The following is a 15,641-nucleotide window of genomic DNA, read 5'->3' on the forward strand; positions in this document are numbered from 1 at the left end:
AGAGAGAGAGAGAATTTGGTGTAACTTGTTGGTTTTTGGTTGAGCGGGTGTGTGTGAGTGCGTGCCAGCCCGTGATGATCATTGACCCGTGTGAACACGTGCGAGCTCGCAACGTGCATGTCAAATGTCCAGGAGTGCATGTGCTGTGAATGTGTGTGTGTGTGTGTGTGTGTGTGTGTGTGTGTGTGTGTTGTGGAGCCTGAAAGCCTGCAGCTTCCTGTGTGAAGCTGCTGCTGAAACATCAGCTCCATCAGCTGGTCCAAACATCTCAGTGACAGCGCACTGAGAAGCAGCTTCTCTGTAAACTACAGGTCAGAGCTAGAGCTGGCTCACATCTGCCTGCCTGACCCCTCCGTGTTTCATGCTTTTCCTTCACAGTTATTTAACTGTTAATCCCACTGAGATTACAAAAACAAATCTTCTTTCAGATGGAGAGAAGCACTAGGACGAGTGATAAAGCTGCAGACAAACCACTGCTTCACAACATCCAGGGGCAGAAACAGACCGAAAATCACAAAAAACTAATGTCTAGTTGCACTAAATAAAAGCTCAGTGGGCATTTACGTATGCAGCAACAGAGCAGCAGGACTTTTAATTTAACAAGCGGGTTTTAATGAACCAGCATGAGCTCAGGGCAGAAATTAGATTTACTCCATTCAAGGTTTTATACTGAGAAACTTTACAAACTACTTCACAGCATTTCTGTGTAAATCAATGAGCAGTAGAGCTATAGCATAAACACTGCTGGGAGATGTTTTCATTTCTCTCTGTATGCCAAATATTTATATGTCACCTGAATTTCTCCCCAGAATTTTCTACAATGCTATTTTTTTGTTTTGCAACCTATTAGGAAGCAATACAGCTGTCAGTTTCAACCGCACTGAACAGACATGTCTAAGTCTGCTCATCTAAATGGTAAAATTTGTTTTTCAGTGTCTGCCAAACACTTTGTAGCACTCCTCCACAACTCAAACCTTCACCCCATACATTTACTATGGGATGCCACAGAATCCCCAGCTTCACTGTTAAACAGGTAGTTTAATGTTGTCTGAGAAGTAGCCAATGCTGGTGTGTATGTTGTTGAAATAAGACATAAGTACAAGGGTAAAAAATATAAGGTCACTTCAAAACTGAACTGGATGTCCCATTTGTTTGGTTCCAGTGTACAGCATTTGTGATGAATCGTCACCCAATCTACTGTTCGGGTGGAGCTGGCTATCAAACCTGCTGTTTTGCACTGCTTGAAGAGTTGTGAATGGCAAAAAGTACTGAAAATTGTTGAGTACTGTAAAGTTGGCACCAAATACCTGGCAGATTTCTTAATCTTTCTTATTTTTCACCTAATCAAATAAGATGACTCAAAACATATTTTGGAGTCGGTATTGAACCTCGGGTATCATATTTACACAAAAGATGTCTAATGATCCATGTGCTGTGACCTCTGACCTTTCATCTCTACTGCTGTTGGTAAATGATGGTTGAAACACTAACTTCACGTTTGTTTTAAGTGGATTTAGGTGAGAATGTGATAGAAATGACTAATACACAATCTAAAAGAAAAACACCCAGCCAAGAGTGATGCACAGCCGTGTTGTGGTGAAGCACTGAGTGGCCATCAAGATGCAAGGTGTGCAACTTTACATAATAATGACTGTAATGTCAAACAAAGTGACTGCAGTTTTAGACGGCAGGTCAACAAAAAGTCGCAGGTCTGATCCCAAAAACAGCCACTGAGGAGACCTTAAAGCAACACAGAACCACATCCTGCGTGCGCTGGTTGAGAGCAGCACTTCCAACATTAATTATGTATATTTTACAAGTAGATTGAGGTTTTATCAGAGCACATACTGCACATGACATCAAGATATCTGTTGCTATTAATTTGAATGACTTGTGGGTGATTGTTAAAATGATAAAAATCCTGATTTTCCCCATTACTCATTCTGGTGTCTTTGAATGCTGACTGAAATTAAGTTGCATGGATTTGTAGCTTCACTGCACAGCACGTAAGTGTAAGCATGGACCCATCAGCGGGTCATGCAAGGTGCAAGAGATGGCAGAGGTAATACTATTAAATGCTACATTCCTTATGTGACCTTGGTGTAGTGGAAAGCAGACAATGAAGGGGCATATCTGCACTGTGTGGGAACCTTTTATAGCACAGAGAAACCAAACTAACCAAGAGCGTCGTCCCCTTATGTCATTGTCCCTTTGATTAATCAGTACTCCTCAACACACACGCACAGAGCACCCCTCCCAGCTGCAGGTCAGATTACCAGGCTGGAAAATGACCATCAGCCCAATGCTGGTAAATAATGGCGGCTGCAGCTCACTGAATTGCACACAATCACTTTTATGGCAAAACTATCAGCAGTCTATCCTGATTTAATTTTATTTGATTTCTGTAATTGGTGAGTTTGTGAAATTGAGTGCCATGAATTTCATCAAAAAAAAATATTCTGGTGTAAAAACCTTCTCCTCATGCAAACAGGGCTGGAAGTTTAAAAGACTGATCAGCAGCTTTTCAGCAAGGAAATCAGGAGGGGCAGGCTGTGTTTACACTAAGGTTCCATTCTGTCTAAATACTGTCCAGCATCAGGCTGCACATTCCCTCTGTTTCAGCCAGTCTAACAGGCCCGGATGACCCTTTCATACCAAATCATACTCTCACAATGTCTGACAACACTTTGTATTACAGTGCCCAATGCCTTAGACTGAGACAGAGGATGAAATCTGAAAAGCTCTGCTTTGATTCAAGTGTCCTTGCATTATGTACAAGTACTGGAGCAAATCAGTTTAATATTATTATGAGCTTTGAAAAAAAAATATTACAAAGCCCCTTTTTTTTCTTTTCTTTTCTTTTTACATTTCAGTCAGTCTCATCAACACAACCACATTAAACTAACATTCAGCAGTGGCCTGTAGCTGACCTCTGCTCAGGTGGTCAGCTTACTTTGTCTAACTGTCTGTCTGGGTGTGGGAGCGGAGATATCGCCGCCGTGCCCGCGGGTTACAGTGCCCTGAACTCGGCCTGTTATGACTAAGTGGCCCGGGGGCTCCGGAGGTCTGGGAATGTCCGAGGGATCGGAGGGTCCACCAGCCTTGCGAGGTCAAGGGGGGGCAGGAGTGGTGGGGGTCGGATTGGTGTGTGTGTGTGTGTGTGTGTGTGTGTGTGTGTGTGTGTGTGTGTGTGTGTGTGTGTGTGTGTGTGTGTGCGTGCGTGCCGGGGGGGTAACCACGGGTCAGCCTCTGGCTTCATAGCCAGTGGACCTCATCGGTCAGAAAAACGTGTCCCCTGGTTGAACCCTCTGTGGCCGCAGCTTGGCCATTCCGCTGCCCCTGCATGACCATCGATTTTTTTCCCCTCTCCCACTCTGCCTCTCTCTCTCTCTCTCTCTGCCTTTCCTTCGATAGCCGCCGCTTATATTTCTCTCATCTGTTTCTCTTAGTTCTCCACGCATGGCATCGCGCCGTGGCCTGCATCCCATGAGAGACCGGAGCCCTTCCACCAGAACCGCTGCCCTTTTATTTTTAATCCCGGGCAGATTGATTTCTGAAGGGGTCAAACAGGAGTGAGTGAGCTTCCTGGGGCAGCTACTGCTCGGCTCAGCAGATACCGGAGGCCTGAGCGCACACGGCGACCGGCAATCGTTCGCAGTTCATTTGGAAAGCCTCGCCGATCGTTTGTTTTCCAAGTAAATTGTTTTGGAGCGCAACAGAGAGAGTATCCATTAACCAGCGCTCCCCCAGTTCTTTTAATTTTTCTTTTTCAGCCTCCCTTCTCCCCCTGCATCCCTCTCTCCAATTGAGTGCCGTATTATTCATATTCTCAGATTCCATAGCCTGTTTGCACCTGGCCGACACACACACACACACACACACACACACACACACACACACACACACACACACACACACACACACACACACACACACACACACACACACATGCAAGCGCGCGCAACAGTATCTCATTAAAAGCTATAGGCCTTAGCCACGGTAACACTTTATAACCACAGAAAACAGCTAAGACAAAATGCATAATAAGCTCCGGGTGAACCAGGAATTATTCACGTGGGCCATTCTGTCATACATTCGCTAGAGTCAATTGCATCATACATGCTCGGTACATAATAAATACATATTCAGCTGAATACGAAGAATTCTATAAGATAACTAAAAAGCTAAAAAGAAAACTCCTGAGCAAATCCCGTGCGTAAAAGACGCATAACAACATATTTTACGCACAACAACAAATGCGGCTGGCTTGAATTGTAAAACAGGCATAGCAGGGACACCGTCACAGTAAATGAAAACGGACAGTTGCACAAACTCGGGAGAAAACAGAAAACAGCAAAACTCACAAACCCGCAAACACACGCATTCACAGTCACACACTCCTTCCAACACAAACACGGAGCTCCAAAAGTCTCTGTGCTAAAATCAAAGCCCCCACGGCCATAAATGCCCCCTTCTCCTGACCTCGCCAAATGCGCAGGGGGCAATAAAACCATAAAAATGCCACCGAGCCATCAGGCACAGAGGAGCAAGAGAGCCAAAGACAGAAAGGGGGACACAAAATGAAGTTCTCAGGCCTCTTACCTTAGACGCCACCACTTTCAGCGACCCCTGGGCCATCTTCTTCTGCGGGGCTCTCTGACGGTTTGTTGGAGTTTCTTTGGAAGGATTTTCCTCTTTCCAATGAGGAAGAAAAAAGTTTTTTTTTTTTTCTTATGGTAGGATACTTATGGGGTGTAAAAAATAGCTTGCTGATGGGTGGGAAGGGGAGGTGTATGTAAGTGTGTGTGTGTGTGTGTGTGTGTGTGTGTGTGTGTGTGCGCGCGCGCGCGCGCGCGCAAGGGGTGGGGGTGGGGGTGGGGGGGTCTTCCAAGTGTCTTCCAAGACGTCTTCTTTCTCTCCTCCTCTGTCTCTCTGCTCCTTGCCCTCTCTCTCCTGGCAGACGGGGACTTGTGTGTGGCTGCCGGATGACAATAGAGAAGAAGGAAAGGGAGAAGAAGTGTTTAAAGAAGAACAAGTGATTAATGATTTTTTCTTGTATAATTCTCGCATTTTTCTTGAGGTGCCGTCCCCTCTGTCCTGTCCAGAAAATAATGGCGGCTAACTTTTTCAGAGGGATGGGGGGGGTTAAGGGTGGGGGTGGGCATCCTCACAAAAATCTGCTCTCATTCACAGAAGCAGCAGAAGGCCCCGCTGATAAAGGGAGCTGAAAAAAGAATAAGGATTCCTTGGTGGATTTTATTGTGCGCGGTGTCACCCCGCACGCAAATTCATTTATTTTCAACTGGGACAGCAAGTGCTCAGGGGCTTTAGGGGTTATTGTGGAGGCACATATGTGTGTGCATGTGCAAGAATATTGGGGTGGGGGTGTCTGTTTAGATGCTCCAATATAGAACAATTGGTGTGTATGTGTATGTATATATATATATATATATATATATATATATATATATATATATATATATATATATATATTGGAGTGGAGTGGTTCATAGTAAAATACATAAAATAAAAAAAGTGAAATTGATTTTTGTAGTAATGAAACAGCGCAATGTTTGAAAAATACAGGTTTACAATCATATACGCGCGTCACCATGCGCATGGTTTTACCATTTTGGCGCGTGTGTTTGTGTGTGAGTGCGCGTGTGTTTGAGCACGTCTGGGTACAGTTTGATAGGAGGGCGGTTTTAGCGCTGGGGGAGCCTTTCATAAACAGGAAGAAAACAGATAAATGGGCAGAGGGAGTCTCTGTGGCAAGAGGCCCAGGGAGAAATCAACCAACAAGTAATAGGGAATCTTCTCTGGGCCGAGGAATACGAGCGGACCAATTTGGGGGGCACACTTTTTTTGTTTAAAGTTCATCGAGAGGAATGCTATTTTCTCGTTCTCCCCCCTCTTGCTCTATATTTTTCGATACCTGCTCTAAGAAAAGAAAATGAAAATTAATACGGGAGCCGCGCCTTACAAAAGAAGCCATTCGTCTTGTTGATTATCTATTTGGTTGTCAGGGTTTGAGCTATGGCGCCGGCCCGCTCCCTTTTTGTAATATATAAAAAATAAAACACACATGCGCGCACAGCACCGGTCCAGAAAACACCGATAGGAAAAAAAAAAAAGTGTTGTGCAAAAATTACTCTCATTAAAGCATTAAAAGACCACGAAGCGAGAAACTATTTAATGTTTTTTTTTTTTTCTTCAGAACCAGAGGAGGAAGGGCGGGGGGGGGGGTCCCATACTCTGTGTCGGGCCGGTGCAAGCGCGTCTGAGCAGCCGTTAAATTAACGGGAGAACGAGAGTGAAACGGAGGGACGGTTTGTGATTTAAAACGAGATTACAGGACGTAATGTACCAAGATCACTCACGGCCGGGACAGATTAATCATCGCAGGCTGCTGATTTCTCAAGACAGGTCGCTGTGCGTTTGTAGGCAAAACCAACACTGAAATTAAATGAGATTATTTATTGTGTGTGCATGCGGGAGTGTGTGAATGTATGCTTTAAATACATGCTTCTTGGTAAAACCTCGAGGAGAGGAGATGAGAGGAGAGGATAGGAGAGAGAGTGTTTTGGCTCTTGGCTGTGGAAGCAAAAAGGAAACTATTCTCTAACATTGTGCGACATTTTAGAAGAAATAAAAAACTGAACTGAAGCAGAAAGCATTTAAAAGCTTCAGGATGAATTTAAACTGAACGATTTTATCAACGTTTACAGAACTCAGACCCGCTTGCTATTAGCAATATTTAATAGTAGGTTAGACATTTCCTTTTAGAAGAAACTGAACCAATCATAATTCAAGGAGAGGCAAAGACAGAAACACCGTTACTTTTTTAGCCATTTATTTAAATTTCTATGAACTATTTACAAATAATAGGTAGGTAGACACTGACGAGGCATAAGCAGAGAAAGGAGCAACTTACATATGGAAGAGGTAACACATGTTCAACAATCATTGTTATCATCATCATCGTCGTCAATAATAACAGAAACAGATCTTTGGAATGTAAATAAAATAACATCAATTAAAAAAACACTTGGATAATAAAATATCTAAAATGTGGCACAAGGTGACAGAGAAGAGAGGAGGAGAAGCAAAGAGAAAGAGAAGTGTGCGCGCATTTAATGTGCGGAGAAAGGAAAGACACAGAGGAAGAGACAGAAAAATAAATCAACACCATTCAGACATGCAATAAAAGGCTCCTTACTTGTCTCAATGTCCCTGGCCAGCACAATTGCTTATAATTAAATTACATTTTCTTTATTTTCCACATACAAGAAATGAATAGCGCTTTTTTGAATTGCAGGTAATAATAATTATTATAATAACTCGTCACACAATTTCAAAAATATAAAAGCTCGAAAAGCTGTCACTTCATTAAACGAGCAAGAAAAAATAGAATGGACAAAAAAATAAAAATATATATCAGTACAACTGAGGTAATAGGTAGTACATTGTATAGTGCTGCGTTTATAATGCGTTCTTGAGCTATACACGCTTTGGCGTGATACCGGGTTGCCTGTTTGTACCGGGATTTTGGCTTGGATATTAGTGCCCTTTGTTAGGGAGCTTTATAAACCCTGTTTGGGACATGGTGGAAATGCCTTACTTCAACTTTTCTCTTTAATCACCCTGTCAGTCTGTTTCCCTGTATACAACATCACAAAATGAACAATCAATGGACCACATAAACGCTCCTTTTCATTCTCAGCAAGAACAGCATAAAGTATAATTTTACAATCAACACTGAATTTAAAAATAACTATAATTCAAATTTAAAAAGCTATATTCTGTCATTTAACGAAACAGAAATACCAACAGTTATAACAAGAAGACAGACAATTGCCTGGTGTCATTTTGGATCGTACTGGAGGTTATATTTGATGCTAGAGTACTGTAAGGACGGACAGAGTGTGTGTGTGTGTGTGTGTGTGTGTGTGTGTGTGTGTGTGTGTGTGTGTGTGTGTGTGTGTGTGTGTGTGTGTGGCGGAGTGTTAAAATACTTCTCTTGACGAAACGAGAGTTCCATTTATTACACGTGCGTGTGTGCGTGTGGTGGGAGGGTGATGGGTAGTGGTTTGGGGAGGGGTGCAGGAGGGTAGGGGCGAGGGGTAATGGGTAGAGCCGCGGTTCACCCCTTTGCTTTGTACCCGCAGAGTAAACATGACAAATGGGGCCCGAGTTTGGCATGATTAAAGATGAAAACGAGGATCCATCTCTCCCCCCCCCCCCCCCCCCCCCCCCCCAAAAAAAAAAAAAAAAAAAAAAAAGGAAAGGAAAAAAAGGAAACAAACCACACGCACGAGGGCACATTATCCTCAGCCTGCCGTCGTATGCTCTGTCATATGGAGGAGTACAAAAAATAAATATAAAAAGCAGAGAGACAAGGAAGGAGAGAGAGAGAGAGAGAGAGATGGTTGGGTGGCAAAGATGCAGCGGCAACATTTTCAGTTCTTTCAGTCTCCTTCTTTGCCTACTTTTGTTCATTTATGTTTTTATGAATGGACCCCCCCGTCATAACGTCATATCATAGTGTGTAACATCAGCACAGATCAGAGCCGAAAAGGCGGCAATGACATCCCTCCTTCCCTCCAGAGAAAAGGCGTTATTCCGGTCCAAAGTGCGGGTTCCGGTGGTTTCAAGCGTGGCTGCCGTCTCGGCGGTCAATTTGGGGATCAGGAAGGGAACGGAAGGGCAAAAATCAGACAAAGAGCCGAAGAACCGGGCTATAGGGATCCGGTGCGGTTCTGGGAGCCGGTTAGAGCCTGGGAGTTTGTGTTGTTTGTCCCGGAACGGACCTTGGTGTTGGGCAGCTTGTGGTCCTTCTTCCATTTCATCCTACGGTTCTGGAACCAGATCTTGATCTGTCGCTCTGACAGGCATAGCGTGTGCGCGATCTCCACCCTGCGCCTGCGCGTCAGGTACCGGTTGTAGTGGAACTCCTTCTCGAGTTCCAGGACCTGCTGGCGCGTGTAGGCCGTCCGCGAGCGCTTCGGCTCGCCCCCTGTGTAGTTTGAACTCACTGTGGGAGAACAATGGGAATACATGGCCATCACAACCTTAACCACTCAAGATAAAAATCACCCCCAAATAGGCCACAAAAACAAAAAACAACAACAATAATAGTAGTAGTAGTAGTAATAATAATAATAATACTAATAATTGTACAGAAGTAATAATCTTAAACTGTTGTAAAGCACCAGCTAGCTTTCAGATTTTAAATATTGCAAACACTGTAAAAAAAAAAAAAAAAAAAACAACAAAAAAAAAAGCAGACAGACTTCAATACAACCTTGGCTTGCGCTAAAGATTAGTATTAATATTTTATATCTAGTAACGAGGGCGCATTTAAGAAGACGCAACAACAGTCTGGTGCTAACCTGAATAAATGAAAACTGCACATCAGGCCACAAGAGGTGAAAAAAATCAGTGCATTATGAGCATGGCATGGCCACCGCGGCTGGCTCTGCTGTGATAGCATTCAAAATGGCTGTAACCTTGGCGGACCCTTTAATGACTGAAAGCCTTTCATCCTTCGACAAATCCTTTTCTGTGCTTTCACATGCAGCTGTTGTGGTTGAACTCGGTTATTTTACACTACAATTTGTCGCCGAGACTCTGCATTTCTAGCAAAGACATGTTGTCAGGTGTCAGTTTTAGGCCCCGCGGCGGTGTGAATCCTCCCAGCAGAGCCAGCCTGACGCTGGTGTCCAAATGTTGTGATATGAGAGCAAATCGGGGCCACGGCCGCATTCAAAGGTTGAGAGACTGCTGCTGTTCTGGCACGTTTGCGCACGCACAACCAGGACCGGCGGAAAACACAAATGCATAAGAACAACGTGAGCAGCTACCTTTTCTCTCTGTGGTCTTATACACAAATGTCACGCACTGAGAGCGAGGACGGTAGCATTGTCTGTCTCGCATAAACCGGTTGAGAATAAAGGTGATTGTTGGGGGGGTGTAGCAGCCACACGACGGCACTGAATGGCCGACTGGGTAATGATTCAACAAATCCCCAAAACTACAAGCGCACAGCAGCGACCAAACGTTCTGCGATGGCGTCGGATGTCTCCCAAGACATGCCAGCTAAAATAACTGTGCGGATGGAAAAACGCAAGACTTTTCTTACCAAGTAAACAGCCCGGTGGCGTGGGTGCATTACGGTGGCAGTGCAAAAGCGGCATTTTGTCGTTGCGCGAACATGTACTCCGGTTATCCCAGTACGCAATAGACAGCAAGTCAGTTATATCACTGCAGAGGAGCCATAATAGACTGGAGCTATTCGGTTTTACATTAGTGTTTTACGGCCGGCTCCATAAACATGAATATTTCAGCTGCCATAAAACTTTCCCTCCCCTGGAACATCGAGGAAAGAAGGAAGGCTCGACAGAGTAAAGTACACCGTTTACACAACCCGACCACTTAAAATCAAATTACCAAAGCATAAAAGATAACTTATGGGCTCGGTCGGAGTTGTCATAAGGCGAGGAATTAGAGCAGACGAGCCTGAGATCGGACTTCAAAAGGCACCTCAGTGGAGAGGTGTAATAAAAATTTATGGAGGGTGTAATTATATTGGCCCTGCAAACAGACGATCGTAAATCTTGACCCAAGGGCTACTCTTCTACTTCTAACAGAAAACAGGGAGGGGAAGCCGTAGATTTTGACGATGGACACCTAGCTGACTGCATGGCTTTCTACTGCAGGCACAAAGGCGCAGCGAAAGCGAGAGGGGGGAGAGAGAAAGAAGTTTGCATGCTGCACTTACCGATGTTTACATGGACTTTCTTCATCCACGGATATACTACGGGGTCCTTACGAGTGCTCGCGGGGGACGAAGTGCTTTGGCTGTGGGGCGTCTGGCCGCAAGACGGAGGCGGAGGCGGGCTGGGTGTCACCGAGTCGCAGCGGTGGCTCTGCTCCGGGACGGGGGTGGTCTGTAGTCCGGACGGGGGTAGGACGTGACCCCGGGGGGACATCACCACCGATGCGGGCTGCCCTGCGCGCTGGCACGGCGTGTAGGGCGGCTCGGCTCGCTGCTGGTGGTGCGGGTGGTGTTGATGGTGGTGGTAGAGAGAGTCCGGTTGAAAGGCAGCAGGCTCCTGCCTCTGGGAGCTGTAATAGTCCGGAGAGTGGCTGGGCAAATAGTCGCTCTGTGAGTACTCCTCGCAAGGTGGGAACTTCGGGTCCACATAGTTGGAGTTGATCAAATAGGAGCTCATGGCCATTAATTTCAGTCTTTTTGTGGAATTGCACCTACTCGCAAAATATATAACTAAAATTTATATCTCATCCCTTTACTCTTCGGTTATTCCTGTTCCGTTGAACCCTCCTACTTTTCTGTCAAGTGAACAAAGTTAAGAAGCCACGTGACGGCGACCGGCCAATGGCGCGCCTCCAGGACGGACCCCGGATAAGGAAATGGGATTAAGCATATACACGGCCCCCGCACGCGCATCATCATATGGTCTCAGTTTGTGGGCATTCACAGTCCTACAATACTTTCGCCTCTCCCTCCTAGTCCCTCTCCTTATGCCCGCTCTCTCTATATATCTCTCCACCACGCGTCGGCACGCATGCCGACTTAAACAGGCAGAGAATCACAACAATAACAAAGCGCGTGTGAAAACATATTCCGCGCACGCATGGACACACACGAGCAACAAAGTACAGTACAGATGACAAGTCCTCACTTATTGCAAACGAACCTTTTCCGCCTATTACGCGTCTGGCTCGAACTTCAAATAGAAAAAATAAAGAAAAAAGAAGCAGCAGGAAGAAAGCGCTTGGAGGGGATTTAAAGTGGCGCCTGCACCACCCTCTGTGTATATATTTGGGTGTGTGTAGGGATGTCCTTGCCAAAGCTTTTTTTTTTTTCCCTTTTTTCCCCCCTGTTCTTTTTAAATCGCTAATAACGAGGAGTGGGAGAGTGGCCTGGCCGGCTGCTGCGCCACCACCCAGCAGCAGCACCATGTCAGAGATAAATCTGGCTTGTTTAGGATCGATAGAAAATTCATCAACTAATTCAGGTTACACGGCCTCCTAAATCACTAGCAGACCTTTGCATTAGGAACGAGAATCCAGCACCGTTCCCCTGTTTTTTGTTCCAACAGGCGCCCATTCCACATTTAACTCCCCTTGCATGATAATTCGGCCTTATCCAGAGTCGCCTTTTGCCTTGCATGAATAAACAGGATTTATTTCCCTCCATTTTCCGATATTAACATCGCTGGTATTACTCGTCCATATGCCCCATCCAGATTGCTCTGCTCGTTTGCCCTTGAGCCGTGCATTACTGAACAGAGATACACGGCTCTTTGTTTTTCCTACTTAAGAGAATTCATTTCTCCAACCGTGACCCGATCGCATTAGTTGTCACAGACTTTCATAGCTTTGGTTCCTCATTTCCAATACTATCACACTACCATGTCGCACACCCTCACTATCCTCTGCTGTGGCTTTTTACTGCTATAAACCCGACCCAAAACACTACAAAACAAGGAATTGTACCTGTATTACGCACAGAATCAAATAGCACACTGCCCTGTAAAGAATAAAAATAAATCTGCTTGCTTCGTTCAACAGCATCAAAGCATGACACAAAAAGCATCAAATATAAAACAAAACACTGCTGTGTATAGAACTGATGTTTCCCCAGTCAAAAGGATTGTGTTGTAACACACACACACACACACACACACACACACACACACACACACACACACACACACACACAGACACACACACACACACACACACACACACACACAGGGAAGATGATGGAGATATCCAAGTCCTTTGTTTCGAGAAAATTGACCGTCTCTAAATCGAAACATTCCCCCCCCCACGCACACACCCAACCCCCCAATATGCCTTCCTAGATGAACAGTAAAGTCGACCGCATCATTTTTCAACACGACAAATAATAAATAAAGAGTCCAATTCAACCTGGAGTTGCCCTTTAGAATTGTGAGGCGGTTTGATGATCGAAGAAATAAAAATGAAAGTTTAAGTTAGTTTTCTTCACTTTGGATGAGCGCACAGGAGCTTCAAAATAAATATCAAATAACCAGTAAAGGCTTAAAATAAATGTATGTCTGTGCTGAAAGGAAATAGAAATTCCTGGAACCTTAACAGTTCAACTTTTACACATGCAAATATAAAGAAGCGATCCAAGCCTCATGAATAAAGGCGTTACAATCCAATAATAGCAGCTGAAGGCCTCTCCTCCCCAGTGTTGGATCCATCGCTGCCGTCGTGTATAAATCCACTATATACTCCCCTAGAAGCGAATTTGTGATTGTGTTAATGATTTTTACACAAATCCGGATCTACAGGGTAGATATAGAAGACAGCGGCTCTCTGGAGGCACACGGTTACACCGTCGATAGACTTTTATTGCTTTCATAAACTCCCTGTCGCAGCCACACTGCAGTGTTTTCATCCATCTGTACAGTCTCTGACCCCTGCCCCGCTCACTGCTGTTGAGGATGTGGGAAATGAAGTTATAATGCTGTAACACTTCCTGTGAGTCAAGCGATTACCTCGCAAATAAAACAATCGTAAAATAAAAGAAACATTTTTTTTCCTTTCATATAAAATGACAGAAGTGGGGGCAGGTGTGCTCGAAGCTGTGTTACAGAATGGGAAAAACTGGGGGAAAAATAACGAATTAAACCTCGAATATAAAAATAAAGGCCTGGTCTGTCTTTTACGGACGGAGTTAATAATTGCCTATCGGTGTTTTCAAGTTGATACAATGGCGAACGAGAGTAAAAATTAGTGATATTAAGCCCCGAGAACTGTGAAATATTGTAAAAGTGAATTACTATCTAAAATATTATTTTTATACAAGGAATCAAATACTATTTTAGTGTGAAGGGGAGACCAGGCCTCCGTCAATGACAATGATTTTTGTATCTCTTTTTTATATATTTGAATATTCCCTTGGACAATTTCTCAGTACTCCTTTGAACACGAATGTTTAATCTAAAATCAAAATTGTACTTCTGTACAATAACTACTACAATTAGTAGTACAATAACTTGTACTACTAATTGATCCACATAATAACCAGACAAAAATGAACTAGATGTACAGTTGTAATTATCCAACAGAAAAAAGATTAAAACCAAACTAAACCAAAAAAAAAAAATAAAATAAAATAAAAAAAATAAAAAAAACCCTTGGCAGCTCCAACCGTGGACCGTTCTAACAGAATGAACACAATTTAATGAAAGACAAGACAAATCGCTTGGCACTGGAAGCACGGTGCTATCAAAAAATGTTCTGAATGATCTGACTGAGGAATGGATGGACCAATGAATAAATGAATAAATGTCCCTTCACTTTGGTAAATGACTTGCAGTCTGTCTCCAAAACTACTCTGATTTAACTGAATTAAAAAGTGATCTGACCACCACACAAGAGCCTGCACTTTATAATAGCCTCTTCTTTCTTTCTTTCTTTTTTCTATCTATCTATCTATCTATCTATCTATCTATCTATCTATCTATCTATCTATCTATCTATCTATCTATCTATCTAGATTAATAAATGAAGAAAATAAATCACAGTTAAAGCACAGAAACACATGTGCTCCATTCAAAGTCACTCTAATTTAAATGCATATATGCATATGGTCTCAAACTATCTTACATGTTATTTTAGCACATAAAAATCATATTGATAGGCAGGAAAATAAATGCATAATGATAAATGGGAAATGTAGTGCTTGTGATGCATTCTTCATACTTTTACATATATATGTGTGTGTGTGTGTTTTTCCTGCTATGTTGTCCATGTAATTTCTATCTGCTCCTGTGCTGCTCCCACATTGATTTTGTGACACTGACATTCCCTCCCTGCTGCAGGCAATATTGCTGTTCTCTGTTTCCTCCAAAAGTTGCTCATACATCACCAGACTGGACAACAAAAGCAGAGAGCAGGCTCTTCAGACTGGAGGGAGAGGCACTGCCATCCAATCTGCTTCTAGTCTGTAGCTGTTCTTTTTCTATTCTGCATAAAGTCTTATTTTTGTCATCTTATCTCTCTCTCTCTCTCTCTCTCTGTCTCTCTCTCTCTTTTCTTTAATGTGTACTTCCAATATAATCCACTGTGGTCTCTATTGTACTCTATTCTATTATATTCTGCGCAGGTGTGGGCGTATTTCTGTCACCTTGACCTCCCGCTTTGCTTCGGGTCATCTCAGGTATCGATCAAGGTGTGTTGAGTCTGACTGCGGCACTTCCCTGCCCTCTGTCAAGTTTGTCAGCAGCAACCATTCAGTTCAACGGGAGCCTATTGTCTCTGGCCACAGGTAGAGGTCAATGTGCTGACCAAAGGTGCACATACGCTCAGAGATATTTAGAGGACACGGCTTGAAAAACAACAGATATATTTGTGTGTTCCAGACATTTTGTAATGTAATGGCAACAAAATAAGAAAGGCATTTCGAATGACACTATGACACAATGGCAGCTGTTCGCTATTTCGTTAATTACTAAAAATGTGTTTTTGAAATACACAAAATAAACAGTCCTTCATTTTGGCGTTGTATTTCAATATTATATAACCTAACCTGTCAGAGAGCAAAGGACTACTTCACTAGCTGTGAAAAACTTCTTGTT

At 43.6% G+C, this 15,641-nt stretch overlaps 2 protein-coding genes across 2 annotated transcripts in view; both read right to left on the bottom strand.

Moving 5' to 3' along the window:
• The window catches only part of hoxb3a (homeobox B3a), a 39,331-nt gene extending 34,691 nt beyond the window's left edge, over nt 1-4,640 (bottom strand). The window contains exon 1 of the mRNA XM_041958004.1: nt 4,603-4,640. The gene's annotated coding sequence lies outside the window, so the exon portion shown is untranslated. The remainder of the gene's footprint in view (nt 1-4,602) is intronic.
• A 3,648-nt stretch (nt 4,641-8,288) lies between these two features.
• hoxb4a (homeobox B4a) lies at nt 8,289-11,483 on the bottom strand. Its single transcript, XM_041956378.1, has 2 exons — nt 10,781-11,483; nt 8,289-9,034 (listed from the first exon to the last, which is right to left on the bottom strand). Exons 1-2 carry the CDS (start codon nt 11,238-11,240, stop codon nt 8,739-8,741), a joined length of 756 nt encoding a protein of 251 aa, XP_041812312.1. The 5' UTR covers nt 11,241-11,483; the 3' UTR covers nt 8,289-8,738.
• Nucleotides 11,484-15,641: the final 4,158 nt, after the last annotated feature.

The sequence above is a fragment of the Chelmon rostratus genome, chromosome 17, assembly GCF_017976325.1.
Source record: "Chelmon rostratus isolate fCheRos1 chromosome 17, fCheRos1.pri, whole genome shotgun sequence".
In the NCBI taxonomy this organism is placed as follows: domain Eukaryota; kingdom Metazoa; phylum Chordata; class Actinopteri; order Chaetodontiformes; family Chaetodontidae; genus Chelmon; species Chelmon rostratus.